Source organism: Entelurus aequoreus, linkage group LG16, assembly GCF_033978785.1.
Source record: "Entelurus aequoreus isolate RoL-2023_Sb linkage group LG16, RoL_Eaeq_v1.1, whole genome shotgun sequence".
Taxonomy (NCBI): Eukaryota; Metazoa; Chordata; class Actinopteri; order Syngnathiformes; family Syngnathidae; genus Entelurus; species Entelurus aequoreus.
The window spans coordinates 54,081,246-54,106,049 of record NC_084746.1 but is presented as its reverse complement, the minus strand read 5'-3'; the positions used below and the strand labels follow the sequence as shown (position 1 = coordinate 54,106,049).

The following is a 24,804-nucleotide window of genomic DNA, read 5'->3' as shown; positions in this document are numbered from 1 at the left end:
GGCTAATTAACGCTGATTTGGAGGTTACTCAGGGGAAGCTGTCCAGTTTATTTATAGAATATAATTTCCCTTAACAAGGCAAAGGGAGTCTTTGCCAGGAAAGTTGCTGACCATGCAGTTCTTGTAATTGCCAACATTCTCGTGTCCTCGTTTTTTTTAGGTTTATAAGACAAATATAGTAGAATGTAATTTGCATATATATTTAAGATGCAGCATTAAAGTGACTTAATCATCCCAAAATGAAGTGCAAAAAGAGTGGATCTAAAACAGAACCCTGAGGCACTCCACAAGAGAAGGTATCCAAAATAATTTAAGGCACTTCCACCTTTTTTCAAGCTGTCTATAAGAACATTAAGCATTACATGGAAGGGATCTGTAGAATTGTTGATGACAACCAGACTGGAATTGTGTTTTGTTTTGAAAACTACATTTAAATTTAAACTTTGCGATACATATATTAGTTGTTTTTTTTAATGAATACCATTCTGCTTCAAACAGGGAATACGACCTGATTCCATTGAGCTGTTAATTACAGAAATAAGTGTAAATACTGAAGTTTACTGAACATTTTCAACAAAAAAATAAGGCAAGGAAAGGACTTACTAGCTGGTGTTATTTCCAAAAAGGCACGTATTAAAAGATAGTACAGTTACAGTACTGTGCATTAAACACAAAAACAACTACACAGTGAGTACTCATTATCTCAAAATTAAGGCCGATTAACGCTGATTTGGAGGTTACTCAGGGGAAGCTGTCCAGTTTATTTATATTATATAATTTCCCTTCATAAGGCAAAGGGAGTCTTTGCCAGGAAAGTTGCTGACCATGCAGTTCTTGTAATTGCCAACATTCTCGTGTCCTGTTTTTTTTTTTAGGTTTATAATACAAATATAGTAGAATGTCATTTGCATATATATTTAAGATGCAGCATCGAAGTGACCTAATCATCCCAAAATGAAGTGCAAAAAGAGTGGCTCTAAAACAGAACTCTGGGGCACTCCACAAGAGAAGGTGGTGGAAAGCATCCAAAATAAATTAAGTCACCTGCACCTTTTTTCAAGCCGTCTGTATAAGAACATGAAGCATTAAATGGAAGGGCTCTGTAAAAATGCTGATGAAAACCAGACTGGAATTGAGTTTGTTTTGAAAAACTTTTGCAATCAATTAAAACTTTGAGATGCATATATGTGTTGATGTGTTTTAGTCTGTTTCAAATAGGGAATAAGACCTGATTCCAGTGAGCTGTTGATTACAGAAATAAGTGTAAATACTAAAGTTTACTGAACATTTTCAACAAAAATTAAGGCAAGGAAAGGACTTACTAGCTGGTGGTACCTTTTGTTATTTCTAAAAAGACACGTATTAAAAGATAGTACTGTTACAGTACTGGCCATTAAATAGGAAAACAACAGAGTGCGTACTCATTATCTGAAAATTAAGGTAAATTAACACTGATTTGGAGGTTACTACCTCCACGTTCTTCCCTCAGGCCATAAGATTCTTCAACGCATCACAATAATCCCCTCAATTTCCCCAAAAAACAGATGAACTCGCTGGACTATAAAGACAATAAAACATACATCCATAAACGTGGACGCATATGCAAAAGTGCAATATATTTAGTAATCTATTTATATCTGCACCTTCTTTTGTCAATGCAAACACTCTGCACCTTATTGCTCTTTTATCCTGCACTATAGCTAATGCAAGGAAGTGTCCTCTTATCTGTACTGTAAAGTTCAAATTTGAATGACAATAAAGGAAGTCTAAGTCTACTCAGGGGAAGCTGTCCAGTTTATTTATATAATACAATTTCCCTTAATAAGGCAATGGAGTCTGTATTTCAGAAGGGAAGTAGGAAATTACAGTGAGAGGGAATTGTAGTTTGTGGATGACTCATATGGAAAATATCAACTTCATACTGGATATCCAAACATGAAAATAACCTTCTTTGCCTTTTACAGTCCACTAGATAGCGACAGAGGATCAGAAAAGAGGTACGGGCCATGCAGTGGGGAAAAAAAAGTAACATTCAAAATGTAGAAAAAAATGCTGCTTTTCAACCAAAATATGTTGGCAATAACTCTTAACTAAAACAAAAATATACCATTAATCATCCTGATATTGGGAAGAGATTGTGGACATGCAGTTTGAGTTTTAACAAGATAATTAGGAGCCACAATACTAGCACAAACAATAATAATAATAATAATAATGATTGGTTTAAAATGTAGCTAGTGCAAGTAACAGTATATTTCATTCAAAAAATATATATACAAATTATGACACTAATCAGTTCAGAAATAATACTTCCCTTTAATGATAGTTCTCCACAATAATAAGTGCATAGGTTAACATAAATGTATGCGGGTGTTCCTGGAGACGTCCTTAGAATGTGTGCAATCAGTCGGTCGGTATAAGTCTACTGAGTTCATGACGTCACGACGTGATAGAGAAGGAATAGAAAATTCACGGATTGGTTAAATGACGCAAGGCTTGACGTCCTGGTAGGCACTCTGGTGGTGGTGCAACTGATGATGATGGTGGTGATGATGATAATAAGCGCCACCAGAGCCGGAGTGCAGAGAGGACATCCCATTCAGGCTGAGAACGAAATCCTTCCTGTCGCACACTGGGGAGGAGTGGCTTGGGTACCGAGACAATCCAGCTGAAAAACAAGCAAAATACACATTATGTTGAAATATATAACATCTTTTAATGTATCTATTAATGTTTAGCAAGTATTTTAGATTGTGTTTTTAATAAGGATTACTTTTGCACTTTGTATCACGTTCAATGGGTGTAAATAAGATGTGCACCCTTTTGTTAATAAATGTGCATTCTATTACGATTCAATATGTATCAATTAAAGCACATTTTGAGAAGTGAAAATGTAAAATTTAAGTAAAATTTTACTTAAATATTATATATTATATTATATAGGGTATAATATATATATATATATATATATATATATATATATATATATATATATATATATATATATATATATATATATATATATATATATATATATATATATATATATATATATAAATATACACACATATATAAATATACAGTATATATATATATATATATATATATATATATATATATATATATATATATATATATATATATATATATATATATATATATATATATATATATATATATATATATATATATATATATATATATATATATATATATTTGTTGTTGTTGCAAATACGTGGAAATCCGGCACTGCATTCCAAAAGAACACATGTTTAAGTACTATTTAAGTACTATATATATATATATATATATATATATATATATATATATATATATATATATATATATACATATATATATATATATATATATATATATATATATATATATATATATATATATATATATATATATATATATGTTGCAAATACGTGGAAATTCGGTAGCCATGTATTTCCACGTATTTGCAACAACAACAAAAATAAAATACCGAGAAAACTGAAGATATATTCTTGAAAAACGTCCTTGTTTACTAAGAAAGGGGACAATATTTCACAATTGGAAAGAAAAAAAAGTAGATAAAATAACCGAAAAAATAAAAATGCATTATTTTAAAAATTAGAAAAGTCCACGCACTTATTACAAAATTGACAATCAAATAATAGGGGGGACATTTGAATATATGTTCATAATGTTTTGAAAAATGTACGTAATGGCAGAAAAATGTGTCAAATGTCAGGTTTACTCAAATATATGTACAATTAAAATAAAATAGAGAAAAATGAATAGGGCCCAAAAATTCTTCAATGAGGAACGTATAATCGAATGGATTCGATTTAATATAATATGTGCTTGGAGTTATATTTTATTTCAATGCATTTCATGTTTTATGAAATTGTTACGCACTTTATAGTCATGTATTATTGTTTGCACTAATTTATAAATCAATTTATTTGCATCAATGTGCATACCAACAGGGTTATATATTTGTAAATTAAACTAAACATAAATAAAGAAAAGTAAAACATAGCTATTTGAGTTTAACTTGCTATAAATGAGCTTTTCCAACATAATAATTATGCAAAAATGCTGTTTTATCATTAAAATGCAGTTTTATTTTTCAGGCCATGCATTCACTGATGTTGTATTACCTGGCATGTCGCTAGAATCTCGCCCGGTGTGGTGCAGGTAGCTTTGATCCAGCGAATAAGACGCCATCCCGTGCGTGTGCAAAGCGGCGTGCGCGCCGGTGCTGCTGTTCGATGCCAGAGTCTGCTGCTTGATGTAGGCTGCAGGCACGGCAGGTGAGCTCCAGTGCGAGGCCGCGGTGCCATACGGGCTCTGACAGTCCAGAGGCCCCACCATGGCCGGGGAGGACTGCAAGGAGCTGCCCCCGCTGTCCGGGACGCAATAGTCCGCGCCAGGGGCCACCTGGCACGCAGCCATGTACGAGGAGCTGGAGCCCGCAGGGGACGCGACGTGATGCCCTTCGAAGCCCCCCGCGTTAAAGTCCAGGTTGTAGCCGTTATGACACACTAACGGGGCCCCCGACGCCGCCTGGAAGTCGAAGTTGGCCCCAAACCCGATGCCGTTCATCATCCGGTACATGGGCTTCAGCGTCTGGCATTTCCTGCGGAAGCCGCGGGGTCTGCGTCGAAAGGATCCCTCCTCGAACATGAACTCGCTGCCCGGGTCGATGGTCCAGTAGTGGCCCTTGCCGGGTCTGCCGAGGCCCTTGGGGAGTTTGATGAAACACTCGTTGAGGGACAGGTTGTGTCTGACGGAGTTCTTCCATCCCTGGTAAGACCCCCGGAAGAAGGTGAAGCGCGCCTGCAGGAACTGGTAGATCTCACTCAGCGTGAGTCTCTTGCTCGGCGAGCTCTGGATGGCCATGACGATGAGGGCGATGTAGGAGTACGGAGGCTTTTCCGGGCGTCTCAAGCCGGAGTTCCCCCTCTTGCTTTTGCCATCTTGCGCACCGGCCGCCATCGACACTTGCGCGGCCGGCATGGAGCGCGCAACGTTCGGATCCAAATGGGGGCTTTTGCTCGCCATATCTGCGCCACTAAATCATCCTCTGGGGTTCAAAACCCAATCGACGCCGATCCTTTTCGGCTTCCATGCTCCGTGCAGACCCTCCAGACGCAAAGCAAATCGAGAACGTCCATCTTCAGCGCCTCTTCCTCGACTCGGTCCATATTCTCTTAGGGCCCCCCCTCCCCTCGACCACCTAGACTTCTTCTGCGGCTCTGCCCTGCTAGACCCTCACCATCCCTCCAAGAAGTCCTCAGGAACTGAACTCCCTCCCATCTGGACTAGATCCAGACTAGAAGCCGGACACCAGCATGTGCGTAAAAGACAAATCACCCCCCTTACAACCCCCCAAAACCAGGGCCGGCCCCAGACTTTGTGTGGCCCGAAACAAGAATTTGCTTGTGGCTCCATTTTGGTCTTTAATATTACTTTTTTGTAACTTTTAACTCAAAAAGGGCCCCAACCCCACCCTAACCTACACACACACTCTTATATGTTACATGCACACTAAACAATGCTGGGTTATTTGATAACCCAATTAATGAGTTGCGAGTGTTGTGTTACATGAGTTATTTTTTATGAAGAGCAATCCATTTTTTGGGTTATAAGGGTATTATTTAAACTAAATTTCTGGGTTTTCAAAACTATGAACCATTTTGGGGTTGTTTTTCAATGAGTAACGCTTTTTTGGGTAAAATGCTTTTTTATTTTAATTAAAAATGTACTTTTTTCTTGAAGGAAATGTTATTATGGATTAATCTCATTAACATTATTTACCATACACACACACGTATATGTTTACATGCACACTAAAAAGATGCTGGGTTATTTTGATAACCCAATTTAAGAGTTACGAGTGTTGGGTTAAATTTTGAAGTTATTTTTTATGAAGAGCAATCCATTTTTTGGGTTATAGGGGTATTATTTAAACTCAATTTCTAGGTTTTCAAAACTATGAACCATTTTTGGGTTGTTTTTCAATGAGAAACGCATTAAGGGTAAAATACTTTCTTTTTTTATTATTAAAAATGTACTTTGTTCTTGAAGTGAATTGTATTATGGATTAATCCCATTAACATTATTTACAATCACACATCTTATGTACATGAACATATATGAGCATGCTGTATAGGACTACTATGACCATACACGGCAATTCTTGTAAATAAAATCCCACTTATATCTTGCTTTTGAGTATATTTTAATGGAATAAAAATAATGTTTGATCAGTAGTTGGGAAGGAGTAGGACAAACCAGCAGTAAAATGTATAATTTTTAACCAACTAGTTGGTCAAGGAGCACTAAATTGCTCAACCCAATAATTGGGTTAGGAATAACCCAACATTGTAGTGAGCATAACTCAGCTTTTGTGTTAAATAAATTCAACCCAATAGCTGGGTTATGAATCACCCAACATTGAGTTAGCATAACTGACGTGTGGGTTAAATAATTCAACCCAATAGTTTGGTTGGGAATAACCCAACATTAAGTTATCATAACTCAACGTTTTGGTTAAATAATTCCACGCAAAAGTTGGGTTGAAAAAATGGACCCAAAATGTTGAGTTAAAATAACTCAAATAAGGGATTCGTCCTTTTCTCAACCAGCAGTTGGGTTAAAATTGGGTTATTTTTTAACCCAACATTTTTAGTGTGTACATATTGTTGTAATAGCTCCAATATTTGGTATAGAATAATATTTAATACTGTTTTTTTATTTAATTAAAGATGGGTTAATTATCATTATTGTTAGTTAAGGCTTCCCTGTCTATAAAAACTATTGACGCCTCCTTTTCGAACTATAATCAAGGTGCCTTGAACACACCACAATTATGTGCTATGCAGAAGTGAAACTTATAAACATAATACTGTCCGATGCGATCAGCAATAGATTTAATATATTTTACCTTTCTTCTATCAGGTTGTGTTCCACATTCCTAATTAGATTCAAACAACCTTTTTATTCAACTTTAGACTTAGACAAACTTTAATGATCCACAAGGATTTTTTTTCAAACAGCAAATTAGACAGCAATTCAGATTTTACCTTAACTTTTTGTATTTTATAACCAATTTGAATTACGGAAAAAAATATTCAAATCCCTCAAAGCCCTGCCTATATCCCCTCTTAAACAAAAGCTCTCTAAATCCTCCAAAAATGTCAATGCACATCAAATTTGGACACGAAAGAAAGTCTATTCAAAGAGCACAATGCTATTGGAGGGGTTTGATAGCAGGCACATTTACATTTTAAGACCAACAACGAGCTAATTGGGATTTGAACACATTTTGGCATATTTTTGTTGACACATGTTAACTTTTATAATGTTAATATCTACTATAATGTACAACACGTATTATTATGGGAGAAAGTGGGTCAATTTAGCTGGAACAGAATATAACGAGAAAAAAAGGATACTTGAAGTTGACTTTATCAAAGTTTTGAAGATTATATGTCAAAGGGGACAATTAAGAATGATAATATTTTAAAGTTTACTAATGGATAGATAGTTTAATTCAACAAGTGAAACCCTCACTTTCTATAGATTTACAAAGTGAAATATTTCAATAATCTTTTTGTTGTAATTTTTTTTTTGGGGGGGGGGGGGTATAATTTTGATGATTATGGTTTACAGACCAAATCAGGGAAGGCCTATACAGCTCATAGAAATGATGAATTGGTATTTGTTTATTTCCAACATGTATATATAGTTAGTTACAATGTTGTTTACAATTCCACATCCTGTAGGAGAAGAGTTTATTTAATCCTACCCCATTTCTGGACATTTTTCAACACTTTTGTTTACCTCCTGTTCCAGTCCACCACACCATCAACAAACAACAATTCATAATCCATAAAATCCACAATTCAGCAAAAAATAACTGCTAATATGTCTGTTAGTCTAAATTGAACTCCTGCAATCAGACATATGTGGATGTAAAAACGTTAGGAAAATGATTTAAAACCATAATTAGATTAACAAAGATTGGGTTCCAGCGTCATTTTCTAAGAACGGGGCCAAAAATTATCCGGAAACACTATTGCGCATGCGTGGGGTCCAACCCATGGCACGCACCGATGAGTGAATTAATTGATTGATTGAATATGAAAATACCCAAGGAATGGAAATAATGTTATATACTGTTGCTGTAGTGAATTTTTTATTTTTTTTAAATTATAACCTCACGAGTCCACTGCAGTGGACATGTGTGTTTTGAATAACATGTTTTTTGTTTGTTTGTTTGTTTTACTGCAGCAGCATAAATATGAAATATACAAGTAGGTTAAGCAGAAACATTTAGTTTGAAATATTTGACAACAACACTTTACAGAACAACTTGAGAGTGTTTTATTTTGAAACAAACATGTATTGTAAAGAAAGTGCAAACAAACAGCTTTACAATATTAGTAACAGTTATTGTGACAGATCCATCCATCCATCCATTTCTACCGCTTGTCCCTTTTGGGGTAGCAGGGGGTGCTGGAGCCTATTTGTGCTACATCACACGACTGTACACAAACGAAATGTCAAAAAAAAAAAACCTCCACCAAAGTCAAATATAATCATGTCATTCGCCGGTTTCCTTCTTGCAGTCGTGCACATGATTTACGACGATGCAACATGAAGAATAAGAAGCGCCATTAAAAAGCTTCACAAAGTTTGTAAAAGGAGCCCACACATCGGCGCATGCGCAGTCCCGGGGTCCATGTGATACGTCGGCTTGTTGTGCAGCAAAGAGGCAGCAGGTGAATTTAAATAGTGCATCATCATCACGCCGCTGTAGCGATCCACGCGTGGGAAATGGTGTTTGGAGAAGGGCTTGCTGAGGATGCTGTCTATCGTGAAGGAGCTGGTGAACTTCTTAGGCGAGCTTGCGAGGTCGCTGCCCGGCGGCGGCGCGTCCTCCGAGCCTTCCCGCTGCTGCTGTTTACTCAAGCAGATGTTGAGGCGCTTCCGCCGGCGCCGGAACACGCCGTCCGCGAACGTGTACTCGCTGTGGGGGTTGAGCATCCAGAAATTGTCCTTCCCCCACGGCCGGGAAGGGTCGCGCAGCACCTTGTGGAAGCAGTCGTTGAGGGACAGGTTGTGGCGCACCGAGTTCCTCCAGCCGGTGTAGCCGCCCCGGAAGAAGGGGAACTTGTTCATGAGATACGCGTTGATTTCGGCTAAAGTGAGGCGGCCGGACGGGGAGTCCCGGATGGCCATGGCGATGAGGGCGATGTAGGAGAAGGGCGGTTTGGGTCTCCTGGTGTACGGCTTGGATTTCCCGCTCGCAGCAGGGCTGTGCGCCGCGAAGTCTCCATCCGAGCCCAGCTCCTCATCGGCGGGGAGAGGCGACAACGTCCCTCCCTCCGGAGCTTTGTACATCTCATCCATTTTCCCACACAAAACTCCAAGCTTCATGACTTTTTTTTTTTTTTTTTAGTCTTGCGCTACTTGGATTGGTGTGTCCGGTCCGGTGCGTAAAAGTCCTGTGCGTAAAAGTCCTGTGCGTAAAGTGCACTTAATTGGTTCCGGTGATGTTGAGCCCTGGCACGTCTCGTCACTTAAACCTGCGCGTGCAACAGTTTATAGCTTACCTAAGGGCCAACCCAAAAAGGGGCGGGGCTTGCGCTTGACTGCCATAAAACCATTAGGACACGTGACACGTTTCTGCAGAAATCATTTACAGTACAGGAATATGTTGCTACGGTCATATTGTGGCGCCTTATCCCCCTGAGAGACAACGCCCTCTAGAAAGGCATTTTTTCCCCAGAACTCTGACAACTCCAATAACAACTTCTCAGGTGGACATGATCTAGTGCTATTACACCTGAGACAAGCAGGTGGCGTGTGGTTCCACAGGTGATCTAATTCCACCCACTCACATGAGTTTTGTTTTGGAGAAGCACTGCTTTCTAGTCGCTCAGCCTACATAGAAACCAATGTTATGTGTTTATTTCACGTCTGCCAGGATGGAGGAGTTATCTAAGAGCTGGCGTGTGTTGTTTGAGATTATTTTGGAAAGTCACCTGTGAAACCTGACAAAGGGAATCACGCACATAACTTTGATTGACAGCTATATAATTTGTCAAGTTCTATAGAAACACAATGGTGGTAGTAGTTTAGGGCAAACTTGCCTAACAAAGTCACCTGAAGTGACATCACGTATTACGCTTACACAATTGTCCTTGAAGCCGTGGAAAGAAGAGGATCTAATTACACCTGTTACCGTTTTTTGAAAACGAATACAGGTTCTGTAAGCATAGTTCAGAGCTGGGCAAATATTCTTTTTTTTTTTTTTGTCCTGTCCAGCTTCTCAGGCAAATCATATAGTAGATGTAGATGCCCATATCGGCCGTGCAGATTGACTTTACAAAAGGGAAGTGTAGGATACTTCTCTTGTTGCCTTATTTGTATTTGACTTTATTAAATGTATTTATATTATCATTTGGTGCAGCCGGGCCGGAGCAGGAGGGGATAGAAAGAGAAAAAAAGGAAGACAGAGTGGGAAATTGTGGGGACAAGAGGGGGATTAGACAGAGAGACAAAAACAACTACATCAAACAATAATAACAACAACAACAACAACAATAGAGCAACATCAGCAAATACGATATGTACAAAAGTGATAGCAAAGAAGCAGTTAGCGAAATAAATAATAATACAGAAATGACAATGAACATTATTACACTACAAATGGAGCAATACAAATACCAATAGAAATAGCGCTATTGATAATGAACAAAAACAATAATTTACCTCTATTATCAACAATACAGTTGTTCAAATGCAACAATACATATACGTAATGATAACTTGAGATACGAAAGAATGCAGAAAAATGGAGGGGAAGAAAGCGAAGCAACTAGAGGTGTCCGATAATATCGGACTGCTGATATTATCGGCCGATAAATGCTTTAAAATGTAATATCGGAAATTATCGGTATCGGTTTCAAAAAGTAAAAATGTATGACTTTTTAAAACTCCGCTGTGCACGGACATAGGGAGAAGTACAGAGCGCCAATAAACCTTAAGGGCACTGCCTTTGCGTGCCGGTCCAGTCACATAATATCTACGGCTTTTCACACACACAAGTGAATGCATCGCATACTTGGTCAACAGCCATACAGGTCACACTGAGGGTGGCCGTATAAACAACTTTAACATTGTTACAAATATGCGCCACACTGTGAACCCACACCAAACAAGAATGACAAACACATTTCGGGAGAACATCCGCACCGTAACACAACATAAACACAACAGAACAAATACCCAGAACCCCTTGCAGCACTAACTCTTCCGGGACACTACAATACACACCCCCGCCTCCCCCTAAAACTCCGCCCCCCCAACCCCCCAACCCCGCCCACCTCAACCTCCTCATGCTCTCTCAGGGAGAGCATGTACCAAATTCCAAGCTGCTGTTTTGAGGCATGTTAAAACAAATAATGCACTTTGTGACTTCAATAATAAATATGGCAGTGCCATGTTGGCATTTTTTTCCATAACTGGAGTTGATTTATTTTGGAAAACCTTGGGCAAATATTGTGACTCGGGGGCCACATTGAGAGAGAGAAATGTGTCTGGGGCGGCCAGTGTGTATGTGTGCATAAATGATATATACACAATTAGCTGTGTATGTGTGTTTGGGTCCCTTTTTTTCCAGGAACACTAATACCAAAAGTCACAATGTCCGATAGAGTTCTAAAAAAGTTACGACAGACCACCTCAAAAATGGAATTTTACAGTTTTTTACTGAATGGGACACCCAAAATGTACATGAAAATAAAGAAAGGATTTACAATATTAACTATGAACAATAAAACACTGAATATTAACAACATATGAACATCGCACGTCTTTCACTTCTCAGAGCAGCTCCTCCATAGACATATTTTACAATCAAGCAAAACACAACAAAAATGTAACAAACAGCAAACTATAAAGTTTTGGACTTCGGGACCCAACTTTTCCATTACAGAGGGGTCCGGAGCCATTCCAATATCAACACAGAATTAGTAATCATACTCTTGATTTTAATCGTATTCTACAATTATATCTAAACTACTTTAAGTTTACAACATTGTCAAATTATATGAAACTATGTGTTAATCACAAACTTTAGTTATCTAAATGATATATACGCTTTTAACTGTAAAAATCTGTTGTACAGTATGTGTGTTGGGATCCCTTTTTTTCCAGGAACACTAATACTAAAAGTCACAATGTCCGATAGAGTTCTAAAAAAGTTACCACAGACCACCTCAAAAAAACAGAATATAATTTTACAGTTTTCTACTGAACGGGACACACAAAATGTACATGAAAATAAAGAAAGTGGGATTTACAATATTAACTATGAACAATAAAACACTGAATATTAACAACATATGAACATCTTTTACTTCTCAGACCAGCTCCTCGATAGACATGTTACAACAAAAATGTAACAAACGGCAAAATATGAATGCAAAGGGTAATAAACACCTACAATATGATATATTATCACTTTTATGCAGAACTTTGTTGTAAAAATTTGCTTCCGCATCTGTTCCTGACACATGCGTTTTGGGCTGGCTGCTCTGAAAACAAACCCCGCCCACTCTGCTTTGTTCCTGGTCAGAGCTGCTGTGACGTAGATTACCGTAATATCTCCTATAACACCCAAAAGCGCAGATTTTAACCATTGAAAATCTTTCTATAGTTCAAGACTTACCGTCATTTAAAAACAGTACTGCACATCATAGTGGCGGCTACAGTTTTGATGTTAAAGGTCCAACAAAATTATGTAGAACGTCCGGTGGAACGGATGGAAAATCTTAATGGGCCGCGAGCCGTAATTTGCCCAGGTCTGCCATAGTTTATACATTACTCGCCCCTTGTGTTTTGATTGTGTTGTAGTGGTAGTCTAAAGAGGAACTTTAAAAAAAATCTATAATAACAATCCTTTTGTGAAACAAAATTACATGTTTTTTTTAAAGCCTTTGAACTCATAAATACATGCTAGCAAGAGTCAGCTAACAATGGTAGTGAGGGGATTCACTCAGTTCCGCCTGTAAAGCGCGCTATAAAACATTCAGAAACCTCCTTCAACGTTTTATATTATGTAATGTAGTAACAGGCACATTCATAATAACATGCAATATTTACGTATTTTGGTCATTTTAAGTATACAGGGGTGTATTAATTTCACAGACGCATCACAACGGTCTTTATTTCCTTACAACAACTACTACTGCTTATGGCAGACTTCATAAGAGCCAAAAACAACTACTCTGGGACAAATAATGAAACGGAACCTTGTATTTTTGAGCCTGAATATACAGACGACGATCTACAAGTTTTAGAATCTGGGTGATCTAGCAAGTAGCATTATTAGTAAGTGCTAAACAAGAAACACCAACTACAAACATAATAAAACAACCACTTACTGTACAATGTCTGCTCTCACTGGAATGCCGACTGATGGGATGATCATATCTTTATGTTTGGGTGAATAATTAATCAATCCTTACAAAGGGAATAAAAATGTATTGTTGTGTCTGTCTTGCAGTGGCGTGCAGTCACTATGGAAAGAAAAAAAATGTAAAAAGAAAAAAAAATTAATTAAATTGTTTAATGTATCCAGTGATTATACTAAAGTTATTTTCCATTTAACTTCACCAGTTTTAGATTATTTTTATTTTTATTTTCACATTTGCCATTCAAATACTGAGAAGAGACGGTGTGGTGATCAGCAGCCAGTTGAGGCACGTCACTGATTTGTGCCTCAACATGGATTGTGCACAATGACTCGGCTAACTGCTGAGCTGCTGTGCAGTGAGACTGTATTGCTATATAAATTATATCAGCTAACTAAACTATGGCATAGTTTAGTTAGCTGAGGTATATAATGTACAGTGTATTTTGTCAAAAACTGTATGTGTGTAACGTATTTCTTGTGCTGAGCATTCATGAATCTGCTGCAAAAGACGTACTGGTTGAGGCTCGCAGTAATCCGGCCTCCTGGTGGTAGAGGGCGATCGTGATCCCAGAGATCATTCCTCGGCCGCAGAAGAAAGAAAAAAAAAAAAAAAGTTTGCAAGCGATTGTTTATTTCCTCTCGCCTGGATTTTTATTAAAAACATGGAGGATTACATATGTAAAATAAAACAGTTTTCTAAACTGGACTTTTAATCGAAGCAGGAGATAATAATTTAAGGTAGACCAAGGCCGGAGCTAAAAGGTTTGCTTTTGACTTCGGGACAGAAGACCCGTTCTTTTCAAACGGCGTGGTACACACGCAAAGGCTGGCTGTGTGGATGTCCAGCAAGAAAGGTAAGACCATAATAATGTTTTTTTTATTAAATGTGCTTTTTTGTGTGCTACAGTTGTGTAAAGAATGCTGGTATGAGCTTTTAAACATTACCCGTTAACTGCTGCCAATCACACCGGTATAGCTCGGTTGGTAGAGCAGCCGTGCCAGCAACTTGAGGGTTGCAGGTTCGATCCCCGCTTCTGCCATCCTAGTCACTGCCGTTGTGTCCTTGGGCAAGATACTTTACCCACCTGCTCCCAGTGCCACCCACACTGGTTTAAATGTAACTTAGATATTGGGTTTCACTATGTAAAGCACTCTGAGTCACTTGAGAAAAAGTGCTATATAAATGTAATTCACTTCACTTCACATGGTGAATAAGATACTATTTAGGGTTCATATGTTTGTAAATCTGACTGTGATGATGCAGTGCCTCACCAGACATTAACCTCACCGCACGCCACTGCTGTCTTGCGATCTTCGGGTATAAATTGAATGTAAAAGTTGACCAACTTCTCAGTTTATGGCCAAAACCTACAAGTAAGAGGCAGGATTTATAATCTAGAATTAACTATTACCAACTCAGAGGCAATGCAGCAGCTCACCGGCTCAGTATGGCAATAGCTGCATAAGCTAGTTAGCTCTCTGTGATCACAGCGCTGCTAAAAGTATTTGTCTGCATAGCGCTTATTTTAACAATATCGCCAATTATCGGTTAATATTCAGGTCATGACATGTAAATGGTGTATTGTTGGCAGTTTTTTTAAGAAAGCTTTATGGGCACAAAATATTACTCCCATTAGCTTCATTGCTAGCCACCGCATACTTGCTGTACTGTATATTACAAGTTAGAATGCATAAAAAAAGAAAGAGATATGTGTTCTTGTCTTACATAAGGATTGTGAATGATAATGAATGATTCCAAAAAAATTGCAGTTCCCCTTTTTGTACAATTCATCATTTCTAAAAAAAAATTGGTGAGTTTTGAAAAAACGTCCATGACACTTTTCTATACAATATATAATATTACAACTATTAATACAACAATATATATATATATAATATAAAGCTTAAATGCTGATACGGTTTTAGTTAAGGACAGGGCCGTTTGCTACTCAGCTGTGATTCAACGTGACTTTTGTAATAGTTTTAGTTGAGGTTCCGCAGCATCGTGGCTGTGATTATTCAAAAGCCCATGGAGATGATTGTTAATTTAGCTTCACTTGGAACGCCGTCATTGTGACAGATTTACGACTGTATTTCCAAAACTATTTCACTACTTAAGTTTATATAGTAGCCAAACTTTTCTCTTTAAAGATATACTATCTAAAGAACTTTAGTTTTTTATATTTTTTGCCCATTTATTGTGTTTTGTTTACGTTTTCAATTAATACCAAAAGGGCGCAGCAGTTTTGAATTGACTTCACTGCAGTAGTAGATATCGAACACTTCTCTTTCCCCTTTGGACCTATCAATCTTTTTTTATTTGAACATTATCTAGAACAGTGATTCTCAAACTGTGGTACTCGGGCCCATCTTGTTGTATGCCAAATAATCACTTGATTAAAGTACAGTGTTACTGTTCAAACTGTGTGTAATGTTACAATGGCCAAAAATGTTAAATATACTTGTTAAATAAAACCTCTGCCTCGTTCTTAATGAATACTTAGGCTTACTACGCTACTGTATTTTAATGTTGGTCATTGTGGTGGTACTTGGAGAGCTAAGTGTTTTCTGAGGTGGTACTGGGTGAAAGAGTTTGAGAACCACTGGTCTAGAATATAAACTGTTAAACCGATTGGATTATATTGAAATCTAAAGTAGTCATCAATCTAATTGTAGTCTTTTTGTTTATTGTTCGTACGTGATTATTTATAGTTAATACAAATCTTTACATATAGCTTGTAAAATAATACGCTATATCTTAATACCTAATTATGTACATTATTTACTGCATTATTGTTGGTTATGTCTTGTATAGTTATTTTGGTCGCCAAGAGTAATATTAAACTATCATATATCACTGTTGATTGGTTCTGGATAAATTAATGTCCACAAAGTCAGCGCTATGAATTATTAATTGAATATTTTCACCAGTGTCACCAGCATATCGTAAATTGTTTATGTTCAAACCTCCTGCCATGTCTGCAACCTCTCTGATTATTTTTTTGCTGTACAAACTCAACAAACTTGGTAACAATACACACTTGTTTTACTCCTTTTTAAATATTTCTGTCGTTCCCCAATCAGTTCTTGTGACTGCAGTTAGTTCTCCTACCTATGCCCATTTCTGATAAACATTCAGTCTTTAAACAAATAAGGAACATCCAAGCTATTTCATAGAAAATAATCAAACTATAAATGACCTTAAGGAAATAACGGATGCTTTTAACACCTTCTTTGTGAATGTTGGACCTAATTTAGCAAATGAAATTGTACGACCTGAAAACAGTGTCAAATTTAATGAACAAACCAATCAAAGCAACTTAGAATCGTTTTTTATTTCCCCCGTTCATGAAAGTGAAATCACAAAATTAGTAAATTCTCAGAAAAACAAGAAGTCAACAGACTGCTGTGACTTGGACTTTTCTCTGATCAAAGAAATGGTTGATTTTATAGCTGTTCCCTTCACTTATATATCCAATATTTCTTTTATAAAAGGTGTCTTCCCAAAGAAAATGAAAACGGCAAAAGTTATTCCCATCTTCAAAAGTGGAGATAAGCATCAGTTCACCAACTATAGGCCTATTTCTATACTCTCACAATTTTCAAAAGTACTTGAAAAATTATTTGTGTCAAGATTAGACAGTTTTATTGATAAGCATCACTTGCTAAGTGAACACCAATACGGTTTTCGACCAAACAGGTCCACTTCCATGGCCGTGATGGAACTAGTTGAGGAGGTAACCACTGCAATTGATAAGGGAGTTTGCTGTTGGCGTTTTTATTGACGTGAGCAAGGCCTTTGACACCATCGATCACACATTACTTTTAAACAAAATGCAGAGGTATGGTGTCAGAGGTCTTGCTCATGATTGGTTGAAAAGTTGTCTTGGTGGCAGAGAACAGTATGTGCATATGAACAATGTAGATTCAGATAAAAAGATTATAACACATGGAGTGCCCCAAGGTTCTGTACTGGGACCAACATTTTTTTTTATTGTATATCAATGATATCTGTAAAATCTTTAAAAAACTCAACTGTATTCTCTTTGCTGATGATACAAGTCTGTACTGTTCTGGGCAAGACCTTGGCCATCTCTTAGGGACTGTAGAGAGTGAACTCCACATACTAAAGCAATGGTTGGATGCCAATAAACTATCAATCAACCTAAATAAAACATAATATCTAATTTTTGGAAATAGGAAAAATAACATACAGTGTCATATAAGAATTGATGATATGGAGATAGAAAGGGTGTATTCAACAACATTTTTGGGAATCTATATAGATGATCAATTAAATTGGAAACTGTACATAAATATACTTAAGACAAAGACGGCAAAAAATATTGCTATGTTACATAAAATCAAAAACTCTGTAAATCAAAAGGCTCTTAACATGTTATATAATTCTTTCGTACTCCCATATCTTAATTATTGTGTTGAAATCTGGGGTAACAATTACAAATCAAACATCAACTCTATATTCTTACTTCAAAAGAAAGCGATTAGAATTGTAAATTATGCGGATTATCATGACCATACCGATGCTCTGTTTATTAAATTAAAAACATTAAAACTGCACGATCTTGTTGACCTCAACACTGCTATTGTGACGTACAAAGCTCATAACCACATGCTGCCTTTGTGTCTACAGGAGAGGTTCAAACCCAGAGAGAATCCCTATGACCTCAGAGGTTCAGCTGTCTTTCAGAAAGCAAACATAAGAACAAGCTTAAAAAGTAGATGTGTTTCTGTCAGGAGGGTTCAACTGTGGAACAGCTTGGATGATTCCTTAAAATGTTCCAGTTCCATTCACACATTTAAAAAACACTTTAAGACCAATGTCTTGGAAAAATATATCACTCTTGAATCAACACTGTAGTTAATACTATGATCAATGTTAATTAAAAACTAAATGTGAGATATAAATAATAATGGAAGTATAATTGTTTGTATATAGTATATAATTGGTGCAAAGGTTTAACACGTGTACAAGGATATTTCACATGCCTTTACTGTGTATATAATTTAACTGTGTTTATGTTGTGTACAATGTGTATTTATAATATGTTGTACAAAGAACATTTCATAATTTTCGGAAGTTCATCTTGTACTCGACATTGTTTATAGGGTTAGGCGCAATAAATGTTCAACTTCAGCCTAAACCCTTTCGGTCTGCAACATTTTCTTTTTCAATCTATGAATGTACAACTGTTTGTTTATTTTGTTGACCATTGACCAAAGAAGAAGAAGAAACTAAACTAAACTGTTATGTGATGCTTTGAAGTAGTCTATAAATCATATAAACCAGGGCTGTCAAGTGATTCATTGTTCTAATCAGATTAATCATAGGTTATTATTTGCTTGCATAAATATTACTGTGAAGCCGGAAATGCGTTTGTGAGAGAAGGTGCCTTGATGAGAAGCCAGTGTGTTGACGAGAGATGTGACGGTTGTCTATAAAGAACGTGCCTCTCCATTCCCTTGTTATGGACCTCAGTGCAGCGTTCGATACTATAGACCATACTGATCTCCTGGACCGCCTCCAACATGGGGTCGGCATCACCAACACAGCCCTGTCCTGGTTTACGTCATACCTCAACAACAGAACCTTCTCTGTGAACATAGCAAACCATTCCTCCCGCTGTGTCAACCTCACCTGTGGGGTCCCCCAGGGCTCAATACTGGGTCCCATCCTGTTCTCCATCTACATGCTCCCCCTCAGCCAAGTCATTCATCGCCATAAAATTTCCTTTCACTGCTACGCTGATGATACTCAAATCTATCTTCCACTCAAGACAGATGATCCCTCTGGGCTGGACCTTTTGAAAGACTGCTTGCGGGACATAAAGGAGTGGATGTCACAAAGCTTCCTGCAGCTCAATGACACCAAGAGTGAAATTCTTCTGTTTGGCAACTCCACCTCGGTCAGTCAGATCAGAAAGAATTTGGGAAGTTTGGCCACTCTTGAAAAACCCCATGTCAAAAACCTCGGGGTCATATTCGACCCAGACCTCAAGTTTGACAAACAAGTGAAATCTGTGGTGAAATCCTGTTTTTTCCAACTACGCACCATAGCCAAGATCAAGTCTTTCCTCTCCCCCAGTGACCTACGGAGGGTCGTGTTAATGCTTATTTTTTCTAGACTGGACTATTGCAATGCCCTTTATGCTGGGGTCACCAACAAGACCATCCATAGCATGCAGCTAGTACAAAATGCGGCTGCCAGGCTGGTGACAGGCGCAAAAATGAGGGAACATATTTCTCCCATCCTCTCCTCCCTTCACTGGCTCCCAGTGAAGCGTAGAGTGAAATTTAAGATCGTCATGTTCGTCTTCAAAGCGCTCAATGGTCTCGCCCCAGCTTATATTAAAGATCTCCTGGACCAACCCACCAGCTCCAGGCTGGGTCGTTGCCTTAGATCAGACAACCAGATGACCCTGAAGGTCCCACGGTCAAACCTAGTGACAAGGGGAGACCGTGCTTTCTCAGTGATGGCACCTAGGTTGTGGAATAAGCTCCCCCTGAGTATTAAGTCCGCCACCACTCTGGACTCTTTTAGAGCACGGCTTAAAACTCACCTTTTTACCGCAGATGACTTTTAATCTATGTTTTCATTGTGAGTCTTAAATGTTTAGTTTAGATTCCTTTGTGTGTCTCAGTCTCTGTTTCTGTTTTTTTTGTTTCTCCAGTCGGGCTGCGCCCCGGGCTGATGTAACAGTTGGTTGGGGGGCGCATAATAAATGAAAATAACATAACATAACATAACATAACATGGTCTATCTTTTCTGCGGGGCTTCATCTAAAAACAAAACCTCACGAACAAGCTTAAATACCTATTCGGTTGACAGCGCTGATCTCTTTTTTTTGTATAAACTATCTTTAGTTTGTACGACATTAGTGCAATGGCTGTCCATTTCGAAAAGGCATTGTTTAATTTATCTTAGACATAGTTTATTGTCCTCTGTTTCCTGTCCATGTAGCATTCATGCTATAAGAATCCATTTTAAAATTGATGTGCGCTTATGATAAAGTTTGTTTCTGCAATACTAACAATTTTTTTTCAGTTATATACAAACCCATTTCCATATGAGTTGGGGAATTGTGTTAGATGTAAATATAAACGGAATACAATGATTTGCAAATCATTTTCAACCCATATTCAGTTGAACATGCTACAAAGACAACATATTTGATGTTCAAACTGATCAACTTTTTTTTTTGTTGCAAATAATCATTAACTTTAGAATTTGATGCCAGCAACACGTGACAAAGAAGTTGGGAAAGGTGGCAATAAATACTGATAAAGTTGATAAATGCTCATCAAACACTTATTTGGAACATCCCACAGGTGAACAGGCAAATTGGGAACAGGTGGGTGCCATGATTGGGTATAAAAGTAGATTCCATGAAATGCTCAGTCATTCACAAACAAGGATGGGGCGAGGGTCACCACTTTGTCAACAAATGCGTGAGCAAATTGTTGAACAATTTAAGAAAAACCTTTCTCAACCAGCTATTGCAAGGAATTTAGGGATTTCACCATCTACGGCCCGTAATATCATCAAAGGGTTCAGAGAATCTGGATAAATCACTGCACGTAAGCAGCTAAGCCCGTGACCTTCGACCCCTCAGGCTGTACTGCATCAACAAGCGACATCAGTGTGTAAAGGATATCACCACATGGGCTCAGGAACACTTCAGAAACCCACTGTCAGTAACTACAGTTGGTCGCTACATCTGTAAGTGCAAGTTAAAACTCTCCTATGCAAGGCGAAAACCGTTTATCAACAACACCCAGAAACGCCGTCAGCTTCGCTGGGCCTGAGCTCATCTAAGATGGACTGATACAAAGTGGAAAAGTATTCTGTGGTCTGACGAGTCCACATTTCAAATTGTTTTTGGAAACTGTGGACGTCGTGTCCTCCGGACCAAAGAGGAAAAGAACCATCCGGATTGTTATAGGTGCAAAGTTGAAAAGCCAGCATCTGTGATGGTATGGAGGTGTATTAGTGCCCAAGACATGGGTAACTTACACATCTGTGAAGGCGCCATTAATGCTGAAAGGTACATACAGGTTTTGGAGCAACATATGTTGCCATCCAAGCAACGTTACCATGGACGCCCATGCTTATTGCAGCAAGACCATGCCAAGCCACGTGTTACATCAACGCGGCTTCATAGTAAAAGGGTGCGGGTACTAGACTGGCCTGCCTGTAGTCCAGACCTGTGTCCCGTTGAAAATGTGTGGCGCATTATAAAGCCTAAAATACCACAACAGAGACCCCCGGACTGTTGAACAACTTAAGCTGTACATCAAGCAAGAATGGGAAAGAATTCCACCTGAGAAGATTAAAAAATGTGTCTCCTCAGTTCCCAAACGTTTACTGAGTGTTGTTAAAGGAAAAGCCATGTAACACAGTGGTGAACATGCCCTTTCCCAACTACTTTGGCACATGTTGCAGCCATGAAATTCTAAGTTAATTATTTATTATTTATGAGTTTGAACATCAAATATCTTGTCTTTGTAATGCATTCAATTGAATATGGGTTGAAAAGGATTTGCATATAATTGTATTCCGTTTATATTTACATCTAACACAATTTCCCAACTCATATGGAAACAGGGTTTGTATAAAGTTTTGAAGGGCGCTACCAGTAACAGTTAGAGATGCTACCTCAGTAGAAGCATTTAAGTCCCATCTTAAAACTCATATAGACTTTAAGTAGACCCCTTTTAGACCAGTTGACCTGCCGTCTCTCTTTTCTGCTCTGCTCTGCCCTCCCATTGGGTTGAGTTTTTTCTTGCCCTGATGTGGGATCTGAGTCGAGGATACCGTTGTGGCTTGTGCAGCCCTTTGAGACATTTGTGATTAAGGGCTATATAAGTAAACTCTGATTGATTGTTAGTGCACACTATAATCACACTGGCGCGTGACATGATCACTGCCTGTGCGATGCACGCAGCCTTCTTGTAACGCGGTACTTTTTTTAATTAAACACATGCGTTAACGTTGACAGCCTTAATATAAACACATCTTGATTAGTCTCCAACATTCTCTCACATTAAATTAAGAATCCTTTTTTGCGTACTCTTATCTGGTCTGAAACCACTCTCTTGTTGACTTATTTATTGATTGATTTGTTTGTTACTCTTTGGTGTATCACTTGAAGGACACATTTTGTCACATAATTGAGTAAGCTGATTCGAAAATCTGCAAAGTCTTATCATGCTTTCGTGTTTTGTTTTTTTGGCAAAGAAAAACAAAAACGGATTTTCCAATTTTAGCTGGTATTTATGTATTGTTGTAAATTATCCAATCTTGTTAATAATACTGCAATACTACTTTCCAATTATTTCACAAAAATACTCAACATATTGATTTTGGGGGGATTTTTTGTAGTGATTGTATGGATGTTAAGAACAACAGAAGTATATATTTCAAACATTCATATACTGTATATATATATATATATATATATATATATATATATATATATATATATATATATATATATATATATATATATATATATATATATATATATATATATATATATACACACATATATATATATATATATATATATATATATATATATATATATATATATATATATATATATATATATATATATATATATATATATATATATATATATATATATATATATATATATATATGCTGCAGACAGTTCACAAGGTGATCATATGTCAAAAACAGTATGTATAGCAACTAGTTAGTCTATGTCTAAAAACAGGTCAAACCAGAGACATATGTTAAAGGGGAACTCCACTTTTTGGGGAATTTTGCCTATCGTTCACGATCATTATGAAAGACATGACAATGGATGTTTTTTTTGTTTTGTTGAGGTTTTTTTTTTATAAATGATGTAAGTATATATGTAATGTAGTAACAGGGATAATAACATTTTAGCATTTTGATCATTTTAAGCATACGCGGCACATTAATTTAAAAACGCATCACGTTTGCTTTTTCCATGAGAGCCAACAAACATAATAAAACATCACTTACTGTACAATATCTGCTGTCATTAAGATGCCAAATGCTAGAATGTTCATATACTCCTATTTAGATGAAGAATGACCATAATCTCACACAGAAATAGGGGGTGGGGGTGGGGGGGGGCTATTGCTAAGCATCTTTTTGTGTTGTTCTCACCATTTTCGGGTCCTAAATGGCTGTCAAAGTATACCAACTTTTTGGAGTACATCTTCAGCCATCTACTTTCCAGCTGAGAGGCATGATTTATGATCTACAATAAACTTCCAGGGAGCAAGGAAGCTAGGATAGACCACACCAGTCGATCATGTCGAAATTGTACACAGGCCTGTGATCACGGCACCGCTATAAATAGTTTGTCTGCGTTAGCGCTTATAATAACAATATCACTAATACTTGGTTAATATTTAAGTCACAAAATGTAAATTGAGTATTGTTGGTGCTTTTTGGATGGTTATTTATTGGATTTTATGGGCGGAATATAGGGCCGCCCATAAACCGCTGTTTTATTGACATGTATTTAATATTTGGAATGCATTTAACAATCCATCCGTCGTCATGTCTTTCATAATGATTGTGAACGAAAAAAGTGCAGTTCCCCTTTAAAGAACAACAGGACAGGTACTGCAAACAATATACTAAATCAGGATGTTAGCATACGCCATTAAACTGGTGCCTCTCAAAGCAGTTAGCTCTTTTGAAAAAGTTTAGAGAACAGGAAAAAAACTTGCGCAAAGCACATATCCATATTACAACATACAACTCAAGACAAGATGTGACAAGGCTACATTTATTGGAGGCCGTTGAAGTATGTGAACCCTAAAAAAATCCACAAATCAGCTGCAGCATTCTATAAACCGCAGGTTACAAAGCGGGGGGAAGGGGGAATAACGGCTTATAGACCGGAAATTATGGCATAATGTAAACTCCAAATAGCACAACATTGGAGAATGTTGGAGGTTGTTGGGATTTTGGAAACACTCATCAGAAAAAAAAACGGTTTTCATCGCCACCATCAATCTAAATGGAGCTAAGAAAAAAACAAACAATAATGATCAAAAAATGGTAAAATAAATGGAACTAAGAAAAAGGAAACATTCAAAGTGTGGAATAATTTTGATCGTATAGCGCCAAATAAAGTCAATGTTCTTATTTTCCTGTTTAGCATTTGGCTCATTGACCATAGTGTTTTTTTCTGTTTGGGGAGAAAAAAAAATCAATAAATAAAATTATATTTGCTAAGTATTCATTTTACAAGCACGTCAAACGCTGTGCCTTTTTTAATGCATTAGATGG

At 37.4% G+C, this 24,804-nt stretch overlaps 2 protein-coding genes across 2 annotated transcripts; both read right to left on the bottom strand.

The window, feature by feature from the left end:
• Positions 1-1,787: 1,787 nt before the first annotated feature.
• On the bottom strand, positions 1,788-5,237 carry LOC133631423 (forkhead box protein F2-like). The gene is made up of 2 exons (XM_062023626.1): positions 4,152-5,237; positions 1,788-2,668 (listed from the first exon to the last, which is right to left on the bottom strand). The coding sequence occupies exons 1-2, from the start codon at positions 5,053-5,055 to the stop codon at positions 2,481-2,483; spliced, it is 1,092 nt and encodes a 363-aa protein (XP_061879610.1). The 5' UTR covers positions 5,056-5,237; the 3' UTR covers positions 1,788-2,480.
• Positions 5,238-8,369: 3,132 nt separating this feature from the next.
• Positions 8,370-9,589, bottom strand: LOC133631422 (forkhead box protein Q1-like). Its single transcript, XM_062023625.1, has one exon. The coding sequence runs from the start codon at positions 9,436-9,438 to the stop codon at positions 8,686-8,688; it is 753 nt and encodes a 250-aa protein (XP_061879609.1). The 5' UTR covers positions 9,439-9,589; the 3' UTR covers positions 8,370-8,685.
• Between the last annotated feature and the right edge of the window lie 15,215 nt (positions 9,590-24,804).

What these genes read in the sequence shown, in the direction of transcription:
- LOC133631423 (XM_062023626.1), bottom strand. Translation starts at nt 5,055, where the DNA reads ATGGCGAGCAAAAGCCCCCATTTGGATCCGAACGTTGCGCGCTCCATG. An exon ending in AGATTCTAGCGACATGCCAG is followed by an intron (nt 2,669 to 4,151) that starts GTAATACAACAT and finishes CTTGTTTTTCAG; the next exon opens with CTGGATTGTCTCGGTACCCA.
- LOC133631422 (XM_062023625.1), bottom strand. Translation starts at nt 9,438, where the DNA reads ATGAAGCTTGGAGTTTTGTGTGGGAAAATGGATGAGATGTACAAAGCT.